At 47.5% G+C, this 23,489-nt stretch overlaps 9 protein-coding genes across 9 annotated transcripts; 5 read left to right on the forward strand and 4 right to left on the reverse strand.

Moving 5' to 3' along the window:
* Window positions 1–516: 516 nt before the first annotated feature.
* FOBCDRAFT_176290 (histidine phosphatase superfamily) lies at window positions 517–3,451 on the forward strand (the record flags this gene model as incomplete). Its single annotated transcript, XM_059608515.1, has 4 exons — window positions 517–1,065; window positions 1,123–1,558; window positions 1,874–1,910; window positions 2,029–3,451. 4 exons carry the CDS (start codon window positions 517–519, stop codon window positions 3,416–3,418), a joined length of 2,412 nt encoding a protein of 803 aa, XP_059464120.1. The 3' UTR covers window positions 3,419–3,451.
* Window positions 3,452–3,502: 51 nt separating this feature from the next.
* On the reverse strand, window positions 3,503–4,652 carry FOBCDRAFT_128380 (uncharacterized protein; the record flags this gene model as incomplete). Its single annotated transcript, XM_031173286.3, has 3 exons — window positions 3,503–3,705; window positions 3,758–4,178; window positions 4,230–4,652. The coding sequence occupies 3 exons, from the start codon at window positions 4,650–4,652 to the stop codon at window positions 3,503–3,505; spliced, it is 1,047 nt and encodes a 348-aa protein (XP_031050071.3).
* Window positions 4,653–5,723: 1,071 nt separating this feature from the next.
* Window positions 5,724–7,251, forward strand: FOBCDRAFT_214663 (major facilitator superfamily domain-containing protein). Its single transcript, XM_031173287.3, has 3 exons — window positions 5,724–6,207; window positions 6,261–7,008; window positions 7,063–7,251. Exons 1-3 carry the CDS (start codon window positions 5,748–5,750, stop codon window positions 7,241–7,243), a joined length of 1,389 nt encoding a protein of 462 aa, XP_031050072.1. The 5' UTR covers window positions 5,724–5,747; the 3' UTR covers window positions 7,244–7,251.
* A 92-nt stretch (window positions 7,252–7,343) lies between these two features.
* FOBCDRAFT_247893 (uncharacterized protein) lies at window positions 7,344–9,220 on the reverse strand (the record flags this gene model as incomplete). Its single annotated transcript, XM_059610818.1, has 6 exons — window positions 9,019–9,220; window positions 8,835–8,971; window positions 8,640–8,786; window positions 8,063–8,590; window positions 7,472–8,010; window positions 7,344–7,412 (listed from the first exon to the last, which is right to left on the reverse strand). Exons 1-6 carry the CDS (start codon window positions 9,162–9,164, stop codon window positions 7,344–7,346), a joined length of 1,566 nt encoding a protein of 521 aa, XP_059464121.1. The 5' UTR covers window positions 9,165–9,220.
* Window positions 9,221–9,582: 362 nt separating this feature from the next.
* FOBCDRAFT_176304 (uncharacterized protein) lies at window positions 9,583–12,204 on the forward strand. The gene is made up of 3 exons (XM_031173290.3): window positions 9,583–9,885; window positions 9,939–11,710; window positions 11,762–12,204. The coding sequence occupies exons 1-3, from the start codon at window positions 9,810–9,812 to the stop codon at window positions 12,128–12,130; spliced, it is 2,217 nt and encodes a 738-aa protein (XP_031050075.2). The 5' UTR covers window positions 9,583–9,809; the 3' UTR covers window positions 12,131–12,204.
* Window positions 12,205–16,353, reverse strand: FOBCDRAFT_176306 (uncharacterized protein; the record flags this gene model as incomplete). The annotated part of the gene is made up of 3 exons (XM_059608516.1): window positions 12,205–14,566; window positions 14,618–14,668; window positions 14,764–16,353. The coding sequence occupies 3 exons, from the start codon at window positions 16,351–16,353 to the stop codon at window positions 12,254–12,256; spliced, it is 3,954 nt and encodes a 1,317-aa protein (XP_059464122.1). The 3' UTR covers window positions 12,205–12,253.
* A 244-nt stretch (window positions 16,354–16,597) lies between these two features.
* Window positions 16,598–18,184, forward strand: FOBCDRAFT_288157 (uncharacterized protein; the record flags this gene model as incomplete). Its single annotated transcript, XM_031173292.2, has 1 exon — window positions 16,598–18,184. The coding sequence occupies one exon, from the start codon at window positions 16,598–16,600 to the stop codon at window positions 18,182–18,184; it is 1,587 nt and encodes a 528-aa protein (XP_031050077.2).
* A 1,404-nt stretch (window positions 18,185–19,588) lies between these two features.
* Window positions 19,589–20,908, forward strand: FOBCDRAFT_196730 (aspartic peptidase domain-containing protein; the record flags this gene model as incomplete). Its single annotated transcript, XM_031173293.3, has 2 exons — window positions 19,589–20,811; window positions 20,887–20,908. 2 exons carry the CDS (start codon window positions 19,589–19,591, stop codon window positions 20,906–20,908), a joined length of 1,245 nt encoding a protein of 414 aa, XP_031050078.3.
* Window positions 20,909–21,553: 645 nt separating this feature from the next.
* Window positions 21,554–22,617, reverse strand: FOBCDRAFT_214670 (uncharacterized protein). The gene has a single exon (XM_031173294.3). It carries the CDS (start codon window positions 22,581–22,583, stop codon window positions 21,666–21,668), a length of 918 nt encoding a protein of 305 aa, XP_031050079.3. The 5' UTR covers window positions 22,584–22,617; the 3' UTR covers window positions 21,554–21,665.
* Between the last annotated feature and the right edge of the window lie 872 nt (window positions 22,618–23,489).

Below are 23,489 nucleotides of genomic sequence, written 5' to 3' on the forward strand. Positions count from 1 at the left end.
AGTGAGTTAGAACTTCAAAACTGGATGTTTAATTTGCTGAATGATTTGCAATTTCGTGAGATAAAAACATCCAAGCCATCGATCTAAGAATTAGCTGAAACCGTCAACATATCGACGTGGCCATTATAGAAACGAGGGCCGCGGAACATTGCTGACAGATTACCGCGCGGCACGATGGTGCGATGTCAGCCCCATCAGTAGCATCCAACTAAGATCTGAGGTCATCTAGGCTATTAGCCGCGCGGGAATGTATAAGCTGATGCTTCAACACAGGAATGATTGGCGATATGTAATTGCTTATTTGTCTAACGTGATTGTAACTGTCAGCATATTATGGAGAAATGCCTAAATACAATGCGCGTTAAATATGTGGCGTGGGTACCAGTCCTCGCGCTCAACACAGGTCCATCAATATTGTCTGCAATGTTTCTTAATGCCCTCCTTAGTTTCTTGGCTAACGCCTTTCACTTCATGACCTGCGAAATCTTTCTCGAACCGTCACATAACTCAAAGACCATGTCTCAAAAACCAAAACACATCGTCACAATAGGCGGTTCTTTCGCCTCTGTCAGGACAGCCCACAAATTCCTTCAGGGGATGCAAAACAAAAATGCGGGATCTTACAAAGTGACAATGGTTTCTCGCGATTCGCACTTCTTCTGGAATCTTGCTATGCCCCGCGCAATTATCCCAGGAACCATCCCCGATGATAAGCTCTTCCAAGCCATTGCGCCTGGGTTTACCAAATACGGCGACAAGTTTGAGTTGATCGTTGGTACAGCTACTGGCATTGATATCAATAATAAACAGGTCAAGGTTTATAAAGCAGGGCAGGAGACTTTTATCAGCTATGATTATCTCCTTATTGGTACTGGATCTTCGACTAAAGCGGAGTCGCCATTCAAGTCGAGGGGATCGACTGATGCGACCAGGGACTATGTTCATGCGTATCAAAAGCGTGTTGGAGAGGCTCAGTCCATTATTGTTGCAGGTGCAGGGCCGACTGGTGTAGAGGTCGCAGGCGAGTTGGCGGACTACTATGGTGACAAGAAAGAAATTACCCTGGTAAGCCAATCTTCCCATCATCCACCCAGGCTTAAGTCAAGCTGACGACGCGATTAGATTAATGCTGGCCCAACAGTCCTCGACAATCGCCCCGACAGCGTCTCAAAGTCAGCACATAGTCAACTCGAGAAGCTCGGCGTCAAGATCAGACTCAACACCAAAGCCGATGAGTCTATCACTCTTCCCAATGGCAAGCAAAAGGTCACTTTCTCCGACAGAAAAACGGTAGTCACAGACCTCCTCATTCCAACATTCGGAGTAGTTCCCAACTCATCTCTCATCCCACCTAATCTTCTCGATGCGCATGGATATATCAAGGTCGATCAATATCTCGCCATTGAAGGCCGTGAGGATGTTTTTGCAATTGGCGACGTGTCTAATGTTGAGGCACCGCAGTTTTGGTTCGTCAATACGCAGGCTGGTCATATGGCCAAGAATTTGGTGCAGACAATGCTTGGAAAGCCTATGATTCCATACAAAGCTTCAACAACTCGTATGTCATCCTCTGATCTAAGATAAAAAGCAATTCTAACATTGACAGCGATGGGAGGAATGCAGATCGGCAAGTCAGGCGTAGGTCATTATGGAAATTGGCGCATCCCAGGTTTTATGGTACATGCGATTCGAAAGACGCTGTTTGTTGAACAATTGCCCAAGATGATTGACAATGGCAATTAATGCCCCCTTTATCATTTTATTTGCTTTTGCATCGATTGAGGTTGGATGTCTTGGAATGACGTGGAAGCCGGAGTTTAGCGTCCACCAGGCTAATCTCAGCAATGTCACTGGCCCTGATTTCTTATCTTAGCTTCGAAGCTTAGCATCCAGGTTCCACCAAATTCCCTGTACGTCATCGATCATCCCAACCTTGTTCCATTAAATAAAACAGGCCAAGACTGCAACCTCGTGAATCTTTTCCCTAACTAATAATTTCTCCATTGTTGATTTCGCGATGCATCACAGTCTGCGTGCCATTGCGGCTGCAGCTTTACCTGCAATTGCTGTCGCGTCTGTCATTCAGCAGCCAATTGACAGCTTTGATCATACCCAAGGCTATCAATTCGATCCTCTTCTCCACCTCCCGGGAATATCGCCTTATTTCGATGCCGTAGGCTTTGGATTGTCGCATGCTGCACCTGAAGGATGTACGGTTACAGCTGCTTCGTATCTCATCCGACACGCTGCGATTTATGCCAATGACGCCGAGTATGAGGATTACATCAAGCCTTTCCTGTACAAGCTCGAAAAGCATCGCGGTGACTTTTCAGGACCGCTTGAATTTTTGAACAAATGGTACTCACCAATTGAAGAGGATCATCTCGAAGATGTCACGCCTTCAGGCAAGGTTGACGCGAAGAAAGTTGGCCACCACCTTGTGAAGCGCTATCGACACCTAGCGTCATCGGTAAAGCGCGTCATCGCCGATACGAAAGACAGAACCTACGACACTGCCAAGGCATTTTTACAAGCTTTCCCCGAAGACGGAAGCATCGAAATTACGCGTTTCGATAAGAAGGAATTGAATAACGGCACACGCGCTCTTCTTCCTCACAAGGCCTGCTCGAAATTCTCCAAAACGCCTGGTACGGAACAGCAGCAGAAGTTTGTCAAAAACTACGCAAGTGGCGTTGCGAAACGCTTACGCCTGTATACACCCGACGACTACGAACTCGCCCCCTACGATGTTTTCGCACTTCAATCAATTTGTGGCTACGAATCTGCAATTCGAGGAAAGAAATCTCCAATTTGCGGATTGTTTTCTGACGCGGAGTGGCTTTCGTACGAATATGCCTGGGATATGAAATATGCTCACATGGTTGGGCCTTTCAATCCCCTGTCGAGTTACTTGGGTTTTCCATGGTTGCATTCACAGTCTGAGCTATTCAGCAAAATCGACCAAAACTCTGAATTGATTGGTGATGAATCATCAGGATGGCCTAAGGAACAACGGCTATTTTTCTACTTCACTCATCGCGAAGTCCCTCCATTCGTTGCTACAGCGCTCGGAATCTTCAACTCATCTTCCCGTCAAGGATACGACGAGTTTCCCACTACGCACGTCAACCATGTCCGAGCTTGGAAAATGTCTGATTTAATTCCATTCTTAGGCCATGTTGGCATGGAAAAGATGACGTGTGAGAGACCAGTTGCTAAAGACGGCACATCTGAGAAAGAGGAGTTTATCAGATTTATTGCCAACACTGCGCCTCGACCCTTGCCTTTGTGTCAGAACGGACCCGGGGCCAGTTGTCCATTTGAGGAGTTTAAAAAGATTGTTAGCGCGGGTATGGAGAAATATGGGGACTTTGATGGTGTGTGTGAGAATAAGCAAGAGAAGGATGATGAGTTGTAATGCGACAGCACTGCGGCAAAACAGAACAGATTGTACAATACTAATAATTTTCGTTGATTCGTTGATTCGTTGTCTCCTATCATCTTATGTGAAAGTAACCTTGATAACCCGGATCCAGTTGTTGTTGGTGAAACCGATCGTCAACGTCTCGCCTGACTCATCCAGATGCGGGTACGCTATTCCAGCATACACCAGACCTCCATCGATGGGCTCATCCTTGTAAATCTCTTTGCCTTCCGTCCAGGGACCTTCAGGGCTCGGAGCAGTCTTCAAAAAGACAGTACCAGCTGTTGCAAGTCTGTCAGCAATGCATTCGCCACCATATAGGAGCGTACTTACAAAGATCAAGGTGAACGTAGAAATACGTCTGGAAGTGATTATTATACACAATCTGACCTTGCCCAACACCCCACATAACAGCTGTCTCACAATTGAACGTAGTGAGAACTTCGCTCTTCCATCCTTCTTGTCTACCCCACCAGTACTCATACTTCTCAAGGTCGAAGGCATCTTTTGCGGGTACGCGAGCCATGTAGATGTACAGCTTATCAGGAAAGTCGGCGATTGGGTTTGGCGGGTTTCCGAGGATGTAGATGTATTCGCTGTTGACGTCCCGATACGTTGCGACGTCGCCGTACTTGGGTACCTCATCACCATTCCACCAGATGCCATTCTCGCCGTAGCGATCGGTAATATGGGGGACGTCATCGATGAGCTCAACTTTAGCAACACCAGCGCCCTTATAATGCTCATCGTCATTCTAAGGAGCTTTAGGTCAACAAAATATCGTGTAGGGATAGGTACAACTTACAACGAGATAATAAAGAGCACCAGTCGCAGTATCAGGATCAACCTCCACGATGCCCGTCCCTCCAAAGCCAAAGGTATTGGTCTCACCCCACTCCTCGTTGAATGGCATAAATTGCTTCTGGTGAGGAACCGGCTCATCATCATTGAGATGTAGGTCTTCCACAACAAGAGGATCATCTGTCAGAGCAGAAACAGCATTTCTGACCATACCATGAAATCCCTCATTATCGTCTTCAGGATCAGTGACACCTGAATCACACCATAGTACATCGCCATAGACAGCGTACCATTTTCCTCCAAGTTGACCTGTGAACCCTAAATCGCGACGGCTGGCGGTGTTGCTAGACTTTTGGGTGCCAAGAAACTCAACCTGAATGTCGCCGATCGGGTTCTCACCCTCTGGTTGAGTATTATCGACAGTCATTATAGCAAAATATTGTTTATACAGGATATTTGCTAGTATAAAGAACAAAAGTGTTTGACAGTAACGATCTTTTATCTTGACGTGTCTCTTCATGGTAAACTTGGCATTACCATCTCCAAAGAGGGGTCTAACCGTTGCCGAGGCTCATGTGCAAATGCCAATGCATGATCGGCACGGAGTATCCGATGAAAACCTGTCTTGAGGTGTTGCAGGATTAAGGCGCATATAAATGCCAAGTTTCTACGATCTTCAATTGAGCTTAGGGTAGATAGTATAGTGCTCAAGGTGAAGCTCCGATAAGATAGGCGAGGCGAGTTTTTGGTTTTTGGTTTTGACGATGACGAAACGGCCCGGCAGCCGGAAGTGGCGCCGCGGCCCGCTAAAACAAGCCTCCAGCGTCATTTAAGGAAACATAGAAAATGAAAATAACGGCTTTAATGGAGTTTTTTGTTATCTGATGAACTATGTCGTACATGCATATGCAACGGTGTTTCTGACTGTAGTCTTTAATGAAAGCTAACTCGTTGATACCGTTCGAAGTGTATCACTGGGCCTCTTGAATGCCACTCGGTGGCAAAAATGGATCGTTTCTTTCAAAAATCCACTTCAACAGCGATGAGACCCAATTATCCAATTACTTTTATGTAATTCTGGATGAGAATTGTCCCGGCTCGGCGGTACTCGGCGATGAAGAGATTTCGATCTGAATCGTCAACAAGTAAAGCTCTCACGATCACCAATTGAATCTTTCAAAGAAAGGGTCTTCGTGTCATGAAACCTGGGGTAGTGCAGCTGCATAGTCTACCATCAGCGGTAACACTACAGGGCTGATCTTCCTGCATTAAAGACGATGAAAACTCTCTTACTGCAGGTACAAGATTGCCGATGGGTCCTCACGGAAACTAGTTCTCATTATCCCCATCAATAGCCCCCTTTAGTATGGTTTCAATGGTGATCGAGCCAGGGAGAGGGACGAGTTAATCGAGCACGCAATCGCACGCAATATTCATAGAGACATATAATAGAATTGATGAATCGCCTATTGTGTAATCTTCAAGTCTTTTCTCACTTCTTGCCCGTTGGCTGCTTCTAAAAATGGCCTCCTCACACGATGGCTCCGTCATCAACCACCCAACCGCCTCCCCCACAAAACCATCATTCTTCCGCTCAATCCCCTTCCAGATTGCTATAGCATGCGGAGTTTCATTTACTGCTCCCGGAATGTGGGACGCCCTCGGTGGCCTTGGCGCCGGAGGAGCAGCTGAACCATACGCCGTGTCAGCCGCTAACGCGCTTGTCTACGGATTATTCGCGGCTGTTTGTATAGCAGCTGGTGCGATCAACAACAGAATTGGTTTACGGTATGGTCTGGCCCTAGGAGCCATTGGATATCCGATTTATGGCGCTGGTCTTTATACGAATAATGTTGCGCCAAAGACGTGGTTTTTGCTTTTTGGAAGTGCGCTCTGTGGTATTTCGGCGGGTTTCTTTTGGGCGGCTGAGGCAGCCATTATTATTGGATATCCTAGTCCCAAGGATCGTGCATTTTATCTTGGTAAGTTATGAGATTGGATATGGAATTATTTAGCATGAACTAACAAGGAATAGCCATTTGGCAAACTGCCAAGGCAGCCGGCCCCATTGTCGGAGGCGCCATTAATCTCGGTCTCAACGCGCAAACTTCATCAAAAGGATCCGTCAGCTCAGCGACTTATATCGTCTTCATTGTCATAATGTGTCTCGGTCTACCCATCGCTTTACTTCTGAGCCCTGCGGAGAAGGTTCAGCGAAAAGACCGCACGCTCGTCGTCGTTCATAAGCAACCCTCTTGGTTGGCCGAGTTCAAGGCTGTTCTGTCGCTCCTTGTCACCAAACGCATGCTTCTGTTGATCCCTGCTTTCTTCATCAGTTACTTTTACAATGGCTTTATGAGCACTTGGTTGACAACCTACTTCACCGTTCGAGCTCGCGCCTTTTCATCGTTCTTCACCAACTTCTCCGGAATTATCAGCTCATTCCTGATTGCTGGTTTGTTGGATCGCCAATCCATCTTCATCAAGACTCGCGCTAGAATTGCGTTCGCTTCGATCATCTTCATTCTCATCGGTACATGGATCTGGGCTTCCATTCTCCAGAAGCAATTCTACGACGCTGAGGAGCCGCCTGTTTTTGATTGGTTCAAGGGCGGTTTCGGCAAGGCTTATACCCTCATCTTCTTCTGGCAATTTGGAGGCCAAGCTTTCCAGCAGTTCTTGTATTGGCTTGTCGGACAGTACACGACTGATATTTCCTCTTTGTCCTATCACTGCGGTATTCTCCGAGGATTTGAGGCTTTGGGCCAAACCGTTGCCTGGGCGTAAGTATCACTTTATATACCTACTTATTATGAACAAACGCTAACGATAAACAGTATGCAGTCTGAAGGCAACGCCAACCACTTTGTCAGTATTGGTCTTAACTTTGGAATCACTATTCTGTGTATCGTACCGACATGGATTGTGTTATCTGGACTAGAGCACAGCCACGAGATCACGGTCACAGCTGGTGAGCTGTCTTCAACAAAAGACCAAGATCCCGATGCCAAAGCATAAGTTTTAACATAATATTCTATAATAATAATAATATCTTTCAACAAGAAAAAAATTAAATCAGCTCCCACTACGCTAGTGATACAAAGAAGCAGGTCTCGGTCTAGGACTTGTACTCGACCTCGGTCTTGTCACAGCAAGTGGCGGCGCTGATATAGGCATTGACGTAGATCTTCCAACACCCTGCACAGAAGCATCGCTGCCTATAAAACTCCCAGGTCTTGACCTTACAGGACTCAACTCATCATCTTGGTGTTGATCTCTCTCAATTTCAACAGCAGATACACGCACATTTCGAAACTCTTCCCCTGGTATCATCGGTAGATCAACACGATCTGGTCTTTTGACTTTAGGCTCGGTGATGAAGTCATGCGCTGGGGTACCAATCATCTCGCCGAATCTGAAGAATGCATTCTCTATTTTCTGTCTGTAGGGGTTGCGGGGGGGTTGGTTGTGCTCTTCGTAAACTGAGGGGTCTCGAAGTCGGGAGGAGATTGAAGACCGTGGTTGAGTTGGATCGAGGTGCGGTGAGAGTTGGTTATTCGTACGAGTATCGGTGTTTGTGACAGTTAATGTGATATGATGGCTATTCAGTGAAGAAATACTCTCTTGGTGAGAGACTTGGCTTATGTCATCGTTAAAGTGACAATGAGAACAATTGCAATGATGCGACAGATATGGTTCGCCTGCTTGATCGGCGTGTCTTGCTACAAGGAGATAAAGCGAACCGACCATGGCCATCGCAGTACCGGTAATAGGCGCCCATTGGCCTTGAAGAAACCAAATATTAGTAAAATTCAAATAGTACTGGGGTATGCTTACCGATATTGGCCATTGGCTCAGTCTGGTAGTTAACTTGAGGGCTGAAAAAGTTAATCTCGCCCACAATAAGTATAGCCAAACCAGCGCCACCAAAAACGGGGATTGCTAGGATACGAAGGAAGAAGCCAATAGTATCGTTGACCTTCATAACGCCCTTGTTAGCACTTTCATCATCTTCACTTGCCGCGTCGTGGTTCTGTTTTCCGAATCTTCGGCGCCAATTGATTTCAAGCACTCTATCCCACATAGAAATGAGACATAGAACAGCGTGTACGCAACATGCTGCAGCGAGTAAAGTCGCGGTACCGAATGTGAGGGTATGCGGCGCTGGTATGACATAGATGTTGTTCGCGGATCCGCCTCGCATTGGAGATGATGGCCCGTTTTGCGTGGAACAGGTCAGGTTACAGTCGTTTCCTTCGATGTAGTGAAACTTTGATGCGTTTGGTGATACCGGGTTGCCTGATGCGTCGGTTGAACAGGAGTGAGTTTCGATGCGATAAAACTCAATTGTCATACTCAAAAGACCTAACCTCCGGTAAGAAATTGGAACAGCTATTGCCAAAGTTTAACTTACCAATCAATAGCAGAAATGTCCACAGAAAAATGGTATTTCGACCAGGATCATTAAAGTATGTCTTTGACAGCATTACCGTCACCGGCGCTGCCAGAATACCAATAGCGCAAAGCTGAAAAGCACCATAAATATCCATGTCGACCGCATCTGTGCCAATCAGTTCGAGGACTTCTCGATTTCGGGTTTATTGCTCACCAGGATTGTGCATTGCCGTCAAAACTATGCCGTGAATAGCGGCAATGGCTGGCAGCACCAACGCAGCGGCCAAACAAGGATTCACGAGCCATTCTTCCCTCCTCGCGACAAGACATGCAGCAATGAGAACGTAGTATCTAAATAATTATTAGCTTTGCGTCAATCGACCAGCAATTATACTCACAGAACTCGAGTACCAGTGCCATATTGACCAGAAACAGGCCATGCGCAAATAACCTGCAGCGCATCACCACTCTCATTCGCTGCCCGCGAAAAAAGCACACTATTTGCTATTGTCTCAGCCGCATCGGTGGCAGAAAGCGCAGGCATATCGACATTCTGTCTTGGCAGGGTTGAATCCGGGGGAGAAAAAAAGCCAAGTCAGCCCAAAATGTGGGGGAATAACAAGATCTTAGCAGAAGCTTCTTTTTTTAATACCCGCAAGTCGAAGATGAGTCCTTACCAAAAACGTCACTGGGTGGTCATAAATGGCCAGAGCGTTTGCAGGCTTCTACTTTCGAGTGGTAGACATTCAGCTGACATCTTGGCACAGCCACAAAATTCACTCGAGCCGGGCGAGGACTGGGCGCAAAAGTAGTCTCTACTAAGCATAGCTCGGGTTGCATACTGCGTTGCGTTAGGCATCAACAACTGTACCCTGTCACCTGAAAGAACAACGAAACCTTCTAGAAGACTTTTTTTCTCTCTCTCCCTTCTTGTTCTCATATCAGCCCTGTTTTCTGTTTCAGCCAGAGATCGAAAGGGAGAAGGTCATCGAATAGAAGCTGCTGTCGGCCCTTTACCTCAAAACATGCTGACACTACGATATTCTTCTTCCTTTCAATTGGACCCTCAAGTTTCCCCTCCACTTTTAAAAACGACCCCACATTCGTCGTCAGGTTTTCTCTGTATTTAACCTGAGAGTGCCACTTTTGACATTAGAGGAAATCGAGTTGAATCCTCTCTGCCAAAATCATGGTCAAAGGCGTGGACACCAGCGAGATACGACAATGGCGCTCGATAGTAACGTTGATAGTCTTTGTACTTGCTAGTAAGACGACCCTTTCACAAGGATACACAGCGTGCACTGACCGGGTTCTACAGATATTCTCGTACTATGGCCATTTCACATGCCCATTTACATGCCAAAATCCCTCGTCAATTTAATATGCAGATTAGCGGTCAAACTGCGAGTCATACCCCCGAGCACACATCATGCGATTCTTCATGATAATCCACGATGTTCGAAATATTTTGTCAAAGTCACTTTTCCCGTCAATTTCATCACTGCGCCCTTGATCGCGGATCTCTTTCTACTAGCTATTTCTGCGATAGGACGCCAAGAGGTTTACGATGGGACGATAGGCGCTGATAATATCCACCCGATCGATATTATGGTCTTCTTCATCACTTTAGCTTACATTGCTATTTCTATCGATGCATCGGGTATTATTCGATGGTTGGCCTTCAAAGTGTTGTCGTGGGGAGGAAAAGTTGGCCATCGACTGTTCTTTTACCTTTATTCATTCTTCTTTCTTCTTGGCAGCTTCATCGGCAATGATCCTATTATTTTATCTGGAACGGCATTCCTCGCGTACATGACGCGCGTATCGAGCAACATTACGAGTCCGCGAGCCTGGATTTTTACTCAATTCGCAGTCGCCAACATCGCTTCAGCAATTCTCGTCTCGTCAAACCCCACGAATCTTGTCCTCGCTGGAGCCTTCGACATCAAGTTCATTGTCTACACGGCCAACATGATAGTCCCAGTCGTCGTCACCGCCGTTGTCCTCTTCCCCTTTCTGCTCTACGTCATTTTCGCTGACGAAAAGCTTATCCCTTCCAAGATTGAGATGCACAGCTTACCAGAAGAGGCTAGAGCCCAACGGCCCGTGAACCCCAACATCCCCTACGTTCAGCACCAAGTTGAAGATGCTGAAAATGCAGGCGAGGGGATGACGCTGTCGCTCGCGTACATCATGAATCCTTTTCTTGACAAAAAGGGCGCGATGTTTGGTGCGCTAATCATGTCTGCGACTCTCATTACTGTTCTGGCTCTCAACGCTGCTAGTGCCGGGAGTGGAGAGCACCCTGTTTTCTGGGTGACTCTTCCAGCAGCGTTTGTCATGTTTTGCTGGGATCTTGGCTTTGGATGGTTACATCGCAAGGAGACGCGGCAAACGGCAGCTCATTATCGACGGGAGATGGAGCGTGCGAGAGCTGAACGCGCGCGATTTGTAGCGGAATATGCTGAGACTTCACAGGATAAGTCTGAACCTGATACCGAGACGGTACCTGGTCTTCCTGATCACCAGACCTCGGAAGATTATGGTCAGACTCATGGCATTTCTCTCACTCCGTTACAAACCACCAATGATCAGTCCAACTCACATTCCATCCCCAAGGTGATTTTATCAAACACCGCCGGGAACAGTCCTGTCATCATCTCGGGCTCTATGTCTCAATTACCCAACTCAGGTCCTTCATCACCAAGCGACCAAAACACACTGCACCCCGGAGCCTTGTCAACATTACCAAGTCCTCAAATGGAAACCGAGAAGCTCGAGGCTGGTCGACCCATGGCGACAGAACCAGAGGAAAGATCAACTCTTTTGTCCGAGGCTAGAAAAGGCTATGCATCGCTTGAGAGGGCTTACGAGTGGCTACAAGAGACTTTCCCGACAGTCATGGCCGTCATGGCTCATCTTCCGTTTGCACTAGTTCCATTTGCTTTCGCCATGTTTGTACTAGTCCAGGCACTAGTGAGCAAGGGATGGGTCAACATCTTTGCCTATGGTTGGTATCATTGGTCAAAACGTACTGGCACAGTTGGAAGTATTGGAGGAATGGGCTTCCTTTCGTGTGTCTTGTCCAACGTAAGTCCCTTTCAAAAGTGATGATTCTGGGAAGACGCTGACAATCCATAGTTTTCCGGTACTAACATTGGCACCACTATCTTACTATCACGCATCATCCAAGCATGGAAAGAAATCAACTGTCACGACGACCAACTCATCAGCGATAGAACATACTGGGGCACGATCTACAGCATGGCCGTTGGAGTCAATTACGGAGCATTTAGTACCGCCTTCAGCGCATCACTAGCTGGTCTTCTCTGGAGAGATATCCTTGCTCGAAAGCACATTCATGTGAAGAGTCACGAATTCGCGCGGGCCAATTTCCCCATTATTGCGATTTCAATGGCTGTTGGCTGTCTGATATTGGTGGGAGAGGTGTACATCGTGAGGGATAACTCACCATACTCCTCATTTGAAAAGGCTTGCCCGAATAATTAATGAATGAAAGTTATAGATATAATCATTATAGAACGTATATAGCAACTCCGAACATACCCATAAAATAGACTATTTCTGTTGTTGATAAGCGACGGTTGAGCCGCTTTGACCCGACTTTGCCCACTATGATTTACGATCTTCGCGGAGGCCATACAACACCCAATCCAAGCTACGCAATCCACTGTCAGCGTCAATCCACGACGGCGCACTCCAACTCCTAGTCTCAGCGTTATGGGCCTTGAGAAGACTCATCAACTCAGTCGTGTTCTCATTCGCAGCATTCAGAATCTTATTTACCATCTTCTCATCATCCAAATCTGCTTCTTCAAAAGCCGGAAGCTTTTCTGGGAAACAGTATCTCTTGTACACCAGATCCAACGCTGTTCGGCCATATTGGTCAGGAATATTCGGATTTGCGCCGTACTCGAGAAGTCGTCTCACGACGAAATAGTTGCCAGCTTCGGCAGCTACTGCTAGAGCTGTCATCTTATGTGGTCCCGCTGTGTTGTCGAGTTGTTCCTGGGAATTGTACTTCCGAAGGAGTTCGACAATCATGATGCCAGTGACCTCGTTGTCTCCAGCGAATTCTCCGACATACTTGATAGTGAAGTGGAACAAGGAGAACGTCTCATCGCCGACTTTTACCATGAATCCATCAGAGCCATTACGATCTGGAAGACTGAGCAAGAACTTGACCCGATAGAGGGCATTTCTGGTACCAGTCGAGAGCATGTCTGATATTATACTCCTCTTCATCGACATAGGGACACGGTCTCTATCCGCACCATTGTCGAATAGATACTGTGCAACAGTAAGATTTCCACTGTAAGTGGCAGCGTAGAAAGCGCTGAAAGGCTCTGGCGTGATCGGATCGACCGGAAGGCCCTTATCGAGAAGCGTCTTGGCGAAGTAGACGTCGTCTGTTTCTTTTGCAGCACGGTGCAGCGCGTTAAGACCATCAGCATCTACCGCATTGACATCTGCACCAGCATCGACAAGAGCCTTGAACATATCGCGATCACCATGCGTAATGGCTAGAAACAAAGCAGAGCCTCCACTGGACATTCTGCCGAAGGTAGCGTTGATCTGATTCGCGAATCCCAGCTCAAGACCTGAAACCATAAGATCTACTGCGCATTGATGGTACGCCGTGGCAAAGACTGCTGCCATCTTAACGTTGCTTCCAAGTTGCAAGACAGCATCAGTAGGTGCGCCGTTCTCAATCAAGGCTTTCATCGTCTTCTTTGTCTCCGATTCAAAATCGACTCCCAAAGTCAACAGGCGTTGCCAGCGCGGGGTTCCGGATATAACATGGAAAAGAGGCAAATACATCAGCTCACCTCCACCTACCATTGGTTTTGGTTTGCTGGCTTCTTTCTGGACTGTTGGCTCTTGGAGAAGCCGTTCGACCACTGGCGAGTAGCACAGTCCACATGCGAGTTCAAGTGGTGAGAGATGTGATCCCTCCCTCTCCTCTACCTCCATACAGAATGTTGGATCTGCACCCAATTTGATAAGAGTATCCACAGCAGATAGTCTCTTCTGGGTGATAGCCCAGTGTAGAGGAGTTTGAATCATGAGTCCATCTTCGTTGACCTTTATTCCATATTGGGTGTGTGATATTGTACAAGCAGGGGAGTTTAGATCGGCACCTTTGCTGACCAGAAGCTTTGCGATGATTTCATGGTCTTCGTCTTTAAAGGAGCAGAGCCAGTGAAGAGGTGTTATACCCCTTTCGTCCGCAATCTGTGCAGCACTGCCGCATCCAGGGTGTTGTAATATCGTCTCCAGAACGTGCTTTCGACCAAGACGGGCAGCGAGGAGTAAAGGTGTCTCGTCATTCTGCAGCGCCAACTCGACCAAGCCATTGTTTTGATTTAGGCAGGTGGCTGTAACGTCTGGCTTGTCCATAACAATACTCCACAATAGAATATCCCTGGAGTGAGAAAACTCGACCTCACTCAGGGACAAGGCTTCTAACATGGAAGACAAGTCTTCGGACGCGCCGATGTTAATGCCGAGACAAGTTAGTTCATCTAGCTGAACTTTCTGATTAACTTGTTGCCAGTCGGAAGGCCAGTCATCTTTCAGCCTCCAGAGAGCAACTGGGTTCCCAGCTTGGGCTGAATCGACAACCCAGGTACGCAACGTCTCCTGGTCTGGAGTCTCTTGACCAGGAACGTGAGAGAATACAGATGTGTAGAGAGTGCGAGCTTCTTCGGAACCAAGCTGTGCTGCTTGACGTATATAGTAAGCCGCCGACTTCAAGTCGTACTCAACTCCTATGTCATCCATGTAGGCACTAGTAAGGTTTATGGCGGCTTGCGCTCTTTCATTCTGATTAGTAGATGTCTCAAAGATAGTTTTTAGGCTATTGAAGAGGGCGACCCTGGCAGGCTTTGGAATCTTTTGCAGGATGTTTGAGCTTTTCTTAATCTTGATTGAATTAGTTCCGCTGTCAATTTCTTCGTTGGTATTGTAACATACATCAGGGTTGAAGTCTTGGTCTTTGAAAAGCTGCATTTGCTCCACATTCGACTTGGAGGTAACTCTATCCATGAATTAGCTTAGCGCCACAGAATTGAGTTCAGGGGTTGAAAATAAGCTTTAAGCCAGACAATAAACTAGGGTACGTACGCTGAGAACAATACGGTATTGAATGGCTCATTCAAAAGGCCAGCACAGTCCAAGATGAGTAAACAGGCATTCACAGCAGAAACAGGCTGAGCTTCACTGGTTTCGCTTGGATTAGCTTCCCTGGGTAAGAGTTGCGATATGGTAGGTAAGAGCTCTGATATCGTCTTCTCAAGCCTTGATTTTGAAATACCCTGAAGCGCAGCGATAAAAGGCGACTCATCTAGAATGAATGAGGAATAGTACCGCTCATGTGCTTTTGGCAAGAAGTGAGTCATCATATTACACATCTGCCAGGGATCAATGTTTGCGGGAGTATCCTGAAGACCAAGCTCTTGTCTGAGATAGGCAAAGACCAAAGTAGTGAGTCCCTTCAGAATCATTCTTTCTGATCTCTCTCCATCTGATGCAGGGATTTTGGCTCTGTACACGATGCTCTCGAAGGTAGGAAGCGCAGCTCTTAAAGCGCTGGCATCTGGAGTATCATGCCCGTCCAGGCTATTGACGATAGATTTTGTGACTTCAAGATGATCGATAATTTTGGACATGCTTGAGAATCTCTTCTCTGGGGAGAACTGCAAGCACGTGAGAATGACTTTCGCCAGAGTCATAAGTGGATAGCTCTCTCGTCTCAGACGATGTAGGACATTGAAAGTAGCAAGGCTCGCTATCAGGTTGGACTTCTTAAGTTTCCAAACGTTCTCGAGCTTATCGCCGTCTGGTAAAGTACTGTGGTAAGCCACTCCATCGCCTAGAACCGTCCACAGTGTCAAGCCGAAAGAGTAAATATCTTGTTGACGAAGATACCGGCTGCTGAAATCTGCTGTCTTTGCCTCAGGTGCACGGTAGACCTCGGTACTTCCGATGAGCTGGCCACCTTGCATTGGCATCGCAAAGCCAAAGTCGCTGATTTTGACAATGGTTTTTTTGGTTGGATGCTTGAATACAAGTAGATTGGAGGGCTTGACATCGCCGTGGACAATCCCTGCTTCGTGAAGGCCTTCAAGCCCCCTGGCTGCGTCGATAGCAATGTCTAGCTTCTCATGGAGTGAATGCGCATAACCTGCTTCTTGGTATGACTTGAGATTTCCATACTCAGCATATTCAAGCACCAAAGCAGGAACAACCCTTATTCCCTCCTTGTTTCCGGTATCATGATACATGACAGCCAATAAGTCGACAATATTCTCATTTTTCTGGACGGGAGGGTGCCGCAAGATCTGTAATTCTAGGGCTATGTCGGCAAATGATACAGAACCATCATCTTGCGTCCGAGGATGTTTAACGGCGACATATTTCCGGCCTTTCAAGATCTCCGTACCCAGACCAATCGGAAAAGAAGACGCTTCGACTTTTCGAACATCGAATGAGCCACCACCAAGGGATACATCTTGAAATGTAGGGGCAGCATTCGATATCACAGGCTGCAGGCCTATAGTGTTATGACCCTTTGCGAAGGATACTGCTATAAATCCCGCAAAGTGAGGGCAGTGAATACCAGGAGATGGAACGGGAATAGGAGCTTCATTAGTGGATTCTTGGTTTTCTTGAGGCTGTTGCCGAAAGGTGAATGCTGAGGAAAACTCCATCTTGATTATACTACAGGATGAAAAGCATGCAACATCTCATAAACCCCTCGAGCTGAATATCATGATGCTGAGGTGACACATGACCTCAACCTGCAGGCCTCACCGGATTATCAATTTACCCCGCCACGAAGATGCATAAACCCCGCAGCTGATATGATGCGGCTCAAGCTCTCATATTCCCGGTATCATTTTTGAAATCATCAGAAATCCGACGTGTCTGTTTGGCGATTGATCAAAGACCAACATGGTGAGCGATTTAGTAGATTTCCAGGTCGGAGCGGCCGGTCTCGGAATCGGGGCATTCGGTGGCCTGGTAGACGCCTTTACAGCCTGCGCAAAGATTTATGGTCTCTGGAAGTCACTACGCGGTCTCAATGGCTATCTTGGCTTGTTACGTACTAAGCTCATACTCCAGGAGGCGTTGTTAGACCAGTGGCAGAGAGACTGGCTTGATCAACCGACCTCTAAGCGAATCGACATCCAGAAGCAACGGATTCTTCAGAGACACAAAGATGCTGTTCTCGCCTCATTAACAACAGTCAAAATACTACTTGAGTCACTGGAACCACTTCGTGAGGCCTCGAGATCAGAACTTGCACTCGAGCGCCTGAAGTTGGTGACTGGTGGGGCGGAAGAACACGATAAGACGCTTGTGCAGATAAGCGCAGTTCTCAGTGACTTGTATCGATTACTACCAACTCGAGATCCAAATATCGCACTTTCACAGACTGTGCTGTCCTTGGAGCATATCGGCAATAATCAGCAAGTACTATTTCAGGAGAGCGACTCGACTCAGCATGTGATACAACCTGATAAACTCAAACGAGCTATCAACTTTCGTCAACTCGGATACGAGCTAGACCAAGACCTGGAGAAGCGAGTGGCTGCATTCAAAAGCAGTACTGGCGATGCTAATCTCACCATTCGCTCAGGCAGAGTCAAGATTCTGAAAGATGATGACGTCGCTGGCGGACTAAGAAGCTTTGGAACACTTGACTCCAAGACTCCGATAGTTGTCGAGTGGAAACTGTACGACATTACCTGGAAAGGACAGAAAGGGATCAGACTCAGAGGAAGAATCCAGAATATTGCACGACTCTTGCACGCTGATGCAAAGCCCGAGGAACTTTTGACTCTCAACTGCCTCGGAGTTTTTGAAGACATTGAGAAGAGTCGATATGGCCTTGTCTTCGAATATCCCCTAGGAACCAGTGAACAAACAGATCTGGTATCTCTACAAGCGTTGATCAAATCACCAACGCCTGAGACTCTTCCAACATTGGGTGATCGATATCGTATGGCCTACACGCTATCACTCTCATTAGCTATCCTTCATGCATCAGGATGGCTCCATAAGAGTATCAGAAGCCATAATATCATGATTCCCGTGCGGCGCAATCAGCCCATCTGGTCTCGGCCATACCTCGTTGGCTTTGAATTCTCACGCCCAGATTTAGCCGACGAGACCACTGAAAAGCCAGAGCAAAGCGTCCGTTTCAATCTATATCGTCATCCTTCTGCACAAGGAATTCCAGGTGAATCATACCGCAAAGGTTTCGACATATACAGTCTCAGCGTCGTCCTTCTCGAAGTTGGTCTATGGCGCGTAGCGTGGAGTTTACGTCGCGACGACGAAAACCCCGCCAAGTTCAAAGAAGTGCTGCTCAGCAGGGTAGACGACAGACTAGCTCACTTCATGGGCACAGAGTATCAAGAGGCGGTAAGGAGTTGCCTTAATGGCGATTTGGACCATAGGGAGGGATCGGTAATACGGGCTTTCTACAATGAGATTGCGGAAACTATGTGCTCATTGGCGGAGTCACAGCCATAGTGATTGCAACATCTCTTATCAACTATAGTCCAAGAATGATAATACAGGACTTTTTGCACTTGTCTCAGTTTAGCTTGGTTTTGGGGACTTTGTTAGTGCTGTGGTGTATCAAAGCGTTTAGCTTGGCGCATCCCTGTATTCGTCCGAAATCCTGACAGGGGTAATGAGAGACCTCGGCCATGATGTCGCTAGTTACCCTGAATGGTTAATGAACTCCGGTTTCTTATTAGCATTCAACCGGAGTCGAGGAATGCACGATGCCATTTATCGCATCAATGAAATTTGATGTTATGACTATTTTCTGATTGCTTGTGTCGAGGAATGTTGCTGGTACCGATGATATTCACTAGCTGCAAGCTCATTTTCAGCGTGACATTCTGTCTGGTTGTGAAAGTAAATCGCTCTTGGCGCACGGCCTCCAAAATGATCTGCATAGAAGCTTCGAAGCGACTCATCCGGGGTCAAGAGGTCATCAATGCATGACTTAATGTTATCTAGGGCCAAAGGAGCAATGCCGTCCAGCAACCACTAACCCACGCGACCAAGAGCGGATAAGGCATGATCTGCAGGGGTATCCGCATCACGAAATCTAACTTGTTCATTACGCTTATCGTAACCGCCGTCTCAACCAATAGCATCACCTCTTTACCACCCTGCTCGTTTTAGAACGGTTATATCTTGAGAGTTCACATGATAAACTAACCAATAGTTCCTTTACAAAAGCAGTTTAATCACGGATAGATCCTAGGTCTCAGCTGTACCCATAACAAACGTCCCTCCGCTCCCATTGCCGAGTCCCGACCCAACTCCCTATCAGGGCCTTAGCAATGCCGAATTCTCCGGACATAATCGGCGGAAGCATCCCTTCTCGGTAGGTGCTTAAGCCAAGACTGGTGATGCACCCCTGTCGCGACACGGCGGAAGTGCTCGTTGTTAGCTAGACGTTTTTATTCCGCTCCTGCAATCAAGATGCCTGGAAAAGACCTTTTGTTAGGTAAAGGGGTCGCTGGGGCTTAGCGGGGCAACCACATGGCTGCCACGATTGATGGAAGCAGCCAAGAAGCCAAACAGATGCCAAGGACGGGAGGCTGCATAGACAGATCAGCCAAGGAATTAGGTCCGGCATCTATCGCGCGGATCAAAGGGACTAATCACGTCAGCGATGTAGGTCTTTTCTCGGAAGGTGGCTCGGATGTTGGAAGCCGAGCGAGGTGTTAGCGAGAGATAGATGAAGCATCACCAACTGGTGGTGTGGCGGAATTTCTCGATCAATGTCAGACTCCGTCGAGTCAATCAAGATATATAAGTCGAGGTATGAACCATTCATCTTGGAAATAAATCATCATCACTCACTCACTCTTCTCTGGTCTTATCTCCATCTCTAAGCCTCTCACCGATATCAAGATGCTTTCCATCAACGCTCTTCTCACAGCCTCTCTGGCTTTTGCTTCCATCGCCCTCGGCGCCCCTGCTGCCCAGGACAAGAAGTTCACCGTTGAGCAAGTCAAGAACCCCAAGTTCATCAAGAACGGTCCTCTCGCTCTCGCCCACGTCTACGCCAAGTACGGCGTTCCTCTTCCCAAGGGTCTTGAGAAGGCTGTCAAGGCCGTGAGACCTCCTCATGCTCACTCCAAGCGTCAGAGTGGCAGCGGCAGTGCCACCACTACACCCTCTGACGAGGATGTCGAGTGGTTGACACCCGTCCAAATCGGTACTCCTGCTCAGACCTTCAACCTGGACTTCGACACTGGCTCTTCAGATCTCTGGGTCTTCAGCACTGAGACAACTGGTAGCAGCGGTCATGATGAGTACAACCCTGCCAAGAGCAGCACAGCTAAGAAGCTCTCTGGCGCTACATGGAAGATCAGTTATGGTGACGGAAGCTCCTCTTCTGGAGATGTCTACAAGGACAAGGTCTCCGTCGGTGGCCTCGTTGTTAGCTCTCAAGCTGTCGAGGCCGCCCAGAAGGTCTCTTCCGAGTTCGAGCAAGAGACTGGCCTCGATGGTCTCCTCGGTCTTGGCTTCAGCTCCATCAACACCGTCACGCCTACCCAGCAGAAGACCTTCTTCGACAATGCTGCCAGCACCCTGGGCTCTCCCGTCTTCACTGCTGATCTGAAGCACCAGAAGCCCGGAAAGTACAACTTCGGCTTCATCGACAGCACAGCCTACACTGGCAAGATCGGATACGCTTCCGTCGACTCCTCTGAGGGCTTCTGGGAGTTTACCTCCACTGGCTATGGTATCGGTTCGGCCGCAGTCAACAAGAGCCCCATCACTGGTATTGCTGATACCGGTACCACTCTTCTCCTCCTCCCCGACGATGTCAACTCCGCATACTACGCCAAGGTCAGCGGTGCCCGATACAGCTCCAGCTATGGTGGCTATGTCTTCAGCTGCTCTGCTACCCTCCCCAGCTTCAGCTTCGTCGTTGGCGGTGTTACCATCACCATCCCTGGCTCTTACATCAACTATGCCCCCGTTCAGGATGGCTCTACTACCTGCCTCGGTGGTATCCAGCCCAGCGATGACATCGGCATCAATATCTTCGGTGATATTGCTCTCAAGGCTGCTTTCGTCGTCTTCGATGGCGGTAACCAGCAGGTTGGCTGGGCCAAGAAGACACTGTAAGTAGTTTCAGTAGCTGGTGGATAAGTCTGTAAATAGCCGGATCTTGTGCTGTCTTCAAACCTTGTACATAGCCTTTCACTTGTCGATAGTTAAAATGAACATAACGTTGTAAACATTACATTAATATCTCATGGCGCTGAACTTACTCTGAACTTCTGCCTTGATGCACCAATGATACAAGCTTAATCGACTATGTCACTATAGAGCTTATGTAAAGCTGGCATCATGCGAAACCATGTGAAGCAACATGATAGGCCAGTTATCCATATAGTTGGCCATTAGTCAGAATGGATGGATGTGCCGAATGGGAAGGATGATGTCTTGTTGGACGTTGTCGAAATTGACACGTTCTCCCAGCTGGCGCTCGTTCAGAGTGACATTAGGAATAGCTGGTACATGTTGCTGAGACTAAGATAAGAGCGGCAAAGTAAGATCGATATAGAAAATCTCTAGCTCTTTTTATTGCGATGAGTTCAGTCTTCACTACTAGCAGTTCAAAGGCCGAATTCGTCCCTCTCAGGGCTGTCGAGGATGAATCAGTGTCACGCATTCCCATAGTCCCAGGCGCTGTAAATCAAGTCGAAAGCCCTGAATTATAGTTATCCTAGCTCATTGTTGGAGACCTTGAATGAATAGTTGCGTTCTTCAGGCAACGCAACACTAAAACTTGGATATGCAACGGAGATATTACTCTGTTCCATCTAAACCTATGACAGGACAAGGACCTTGCATCAATGATTTCTATTACTCTTCTTCTTCAATTCTGATGTGCCATGGAAAGAGATTATGAATTGACGAATGACTAAGGAGATGTGCTAAATGTGTATCCCAAACCGAGCCTTGGATCTACTTATGGGTACAAGCCTTCCAGCCGTTTGCTTGTCTTCCCAGTCTTGCGAGCAAGCACCTCAATCATCTGCGGTATTCCTTTTGGTGCTCTAAGAGGTGGATCAGGTTCCTCTATATCAGTATCTGAATCAGAGTCAGAGCCAGATCCCCAGTCCATATCCATGGCTACCAGTTCATGCATCTCAACGATGTCATTGCTGTCGAAAATGCCTTCACGGTGGTTCAACTTCCGAAGGAGGTCAAGTGCTTGCACCTTCTCATCCCCACCTTGAGTTGATATAGCGACAAATGATAGACCCGAGACCAGACATCCGTCTAGTGAGAACGTAGGTTGATCTATTGCTATTAGAGGGGCGGCTACCTTCACTGCGGCCTCAATGAATGCTTTGTATGGGTGCGAAGGTTGTAGTCCTTTGTTATCGTACGCATTGATATACATCTGCAGAGATTGATAGTGGAGCTGCAGAGTTTGGATATGCGCTACCTCATCATCTGATGGGCTTGATAACAATCGTTGGCTCAGAGCTTTGAAACGGGAATTCCAACGGCGGAGCCTATCCTCAAATGCATTGTCGTTGGCCAACCCGTCTTCCCTGTCCGGATTCCATGGCTGGAAGTCATGATTTAGTCGTAGTTCGTGTAAGGCATAGGATGCCTCGTTCAGCGTCTTAAAAGGTGAATCATCGCTTGCTTCGGTCTCAGGGTTACTGCGACACCACTTTTTGATGCCTGAGAGAGGATGGTCTCCCATGAAGCCCGAAGATGTAAGGCCCATCTCGCTAAACATGTCGACAAGTCCCTCTAGCACATCCGAGACATCTGAGGAGTTTTGGTGACGTAGTGACTGAAATACCGTATCGCCAGCAGCGAGATGTTGCAAGAGTTCATCGTACCGACCAGTCAGTCCCTCACAAGTCATGAAGAGCAGACAGCAGATCAATATGCAATGAATGTTCTTATTTGAAGGAGCAGACATTATGGGAAGAATCGAGGATATGGCTCTGTTGTAGTGTTGGATGACAGGACGCTGCAGGCGATCAGGGCGGGAGTACGGTAGGCTTTGAGCCATGTAGGCTCGATGAGATGCCCCGACCGCAATCATGCTATACCTGATGGCATCGTAGTGATATGACATTGGAAGGGCGTATTTGAGCCAGAAGTTCATGGCAGCAGAAGAAGGTGAAAGCTGTTTTGCTGTCCAGTGCAGGAAATGTTGCAGGTAGACTTTTTCAGGGTCTGATAACAAAGAGAGTTGGTCAACGGCCTGCATAGATAGCAGCGGCAGTGAGATGGCGACTTCAGGCTTCGAGGAAGTATCTCGACGCTTGGAGCGCTTTGAAGCCTTGGGCTTAGGTGGTGCGTATCCGTCACACTTCATCTTGTCGTTATGGCAGCGTCGACAAAAAGGTTTTGCTTCGTCGCATTTCAAGTGCCTGATTCTAAAGGCAGGGAATGTATGAGCTTTTTATAAGAGATCATCAGAGAATATTTGGACTCACTTGCTACAGTATTTCCCAATTAGTGATATTTTACGAGAAACGAGGCGGTAAGCTATCAACGTACCAGGTGATACATCCCGTTCTCACCTTGGGAGTCGAGGCTCGCTTGAATTTGCCTCTCATTGCAACGATATGATTGGCTGTCATGGTTTTAGGGAAGAAAAGGTCCTTTTGCTTGATACGAGACTGCAAGTTGGAGGTAAAAGGTACTGGCGAGATTATTTTATGCCAATGAGAGCGCCGAGGCTGGTGAGAAATTGCAGTAAAGTGGCTGAGATGGAAATGGGGCTTTGCTTTCAGATTTACGAGAAGTCCAATCGTGTCTC

This window comes from Fusarium oxysporum, chromosome II (genome assembly GCF_013085055.1).
Source record: "Fusarium oxysporum Fo47 chromosome II, complete sequence".
Taxonomy (NCBI): domain Eukaryota; kingdom Fungi; phylum Ascomycota; class Sordariomycetes; order Hypocreales; family Nectriaceae; genus Fusarium; species Fusarium oxysporum.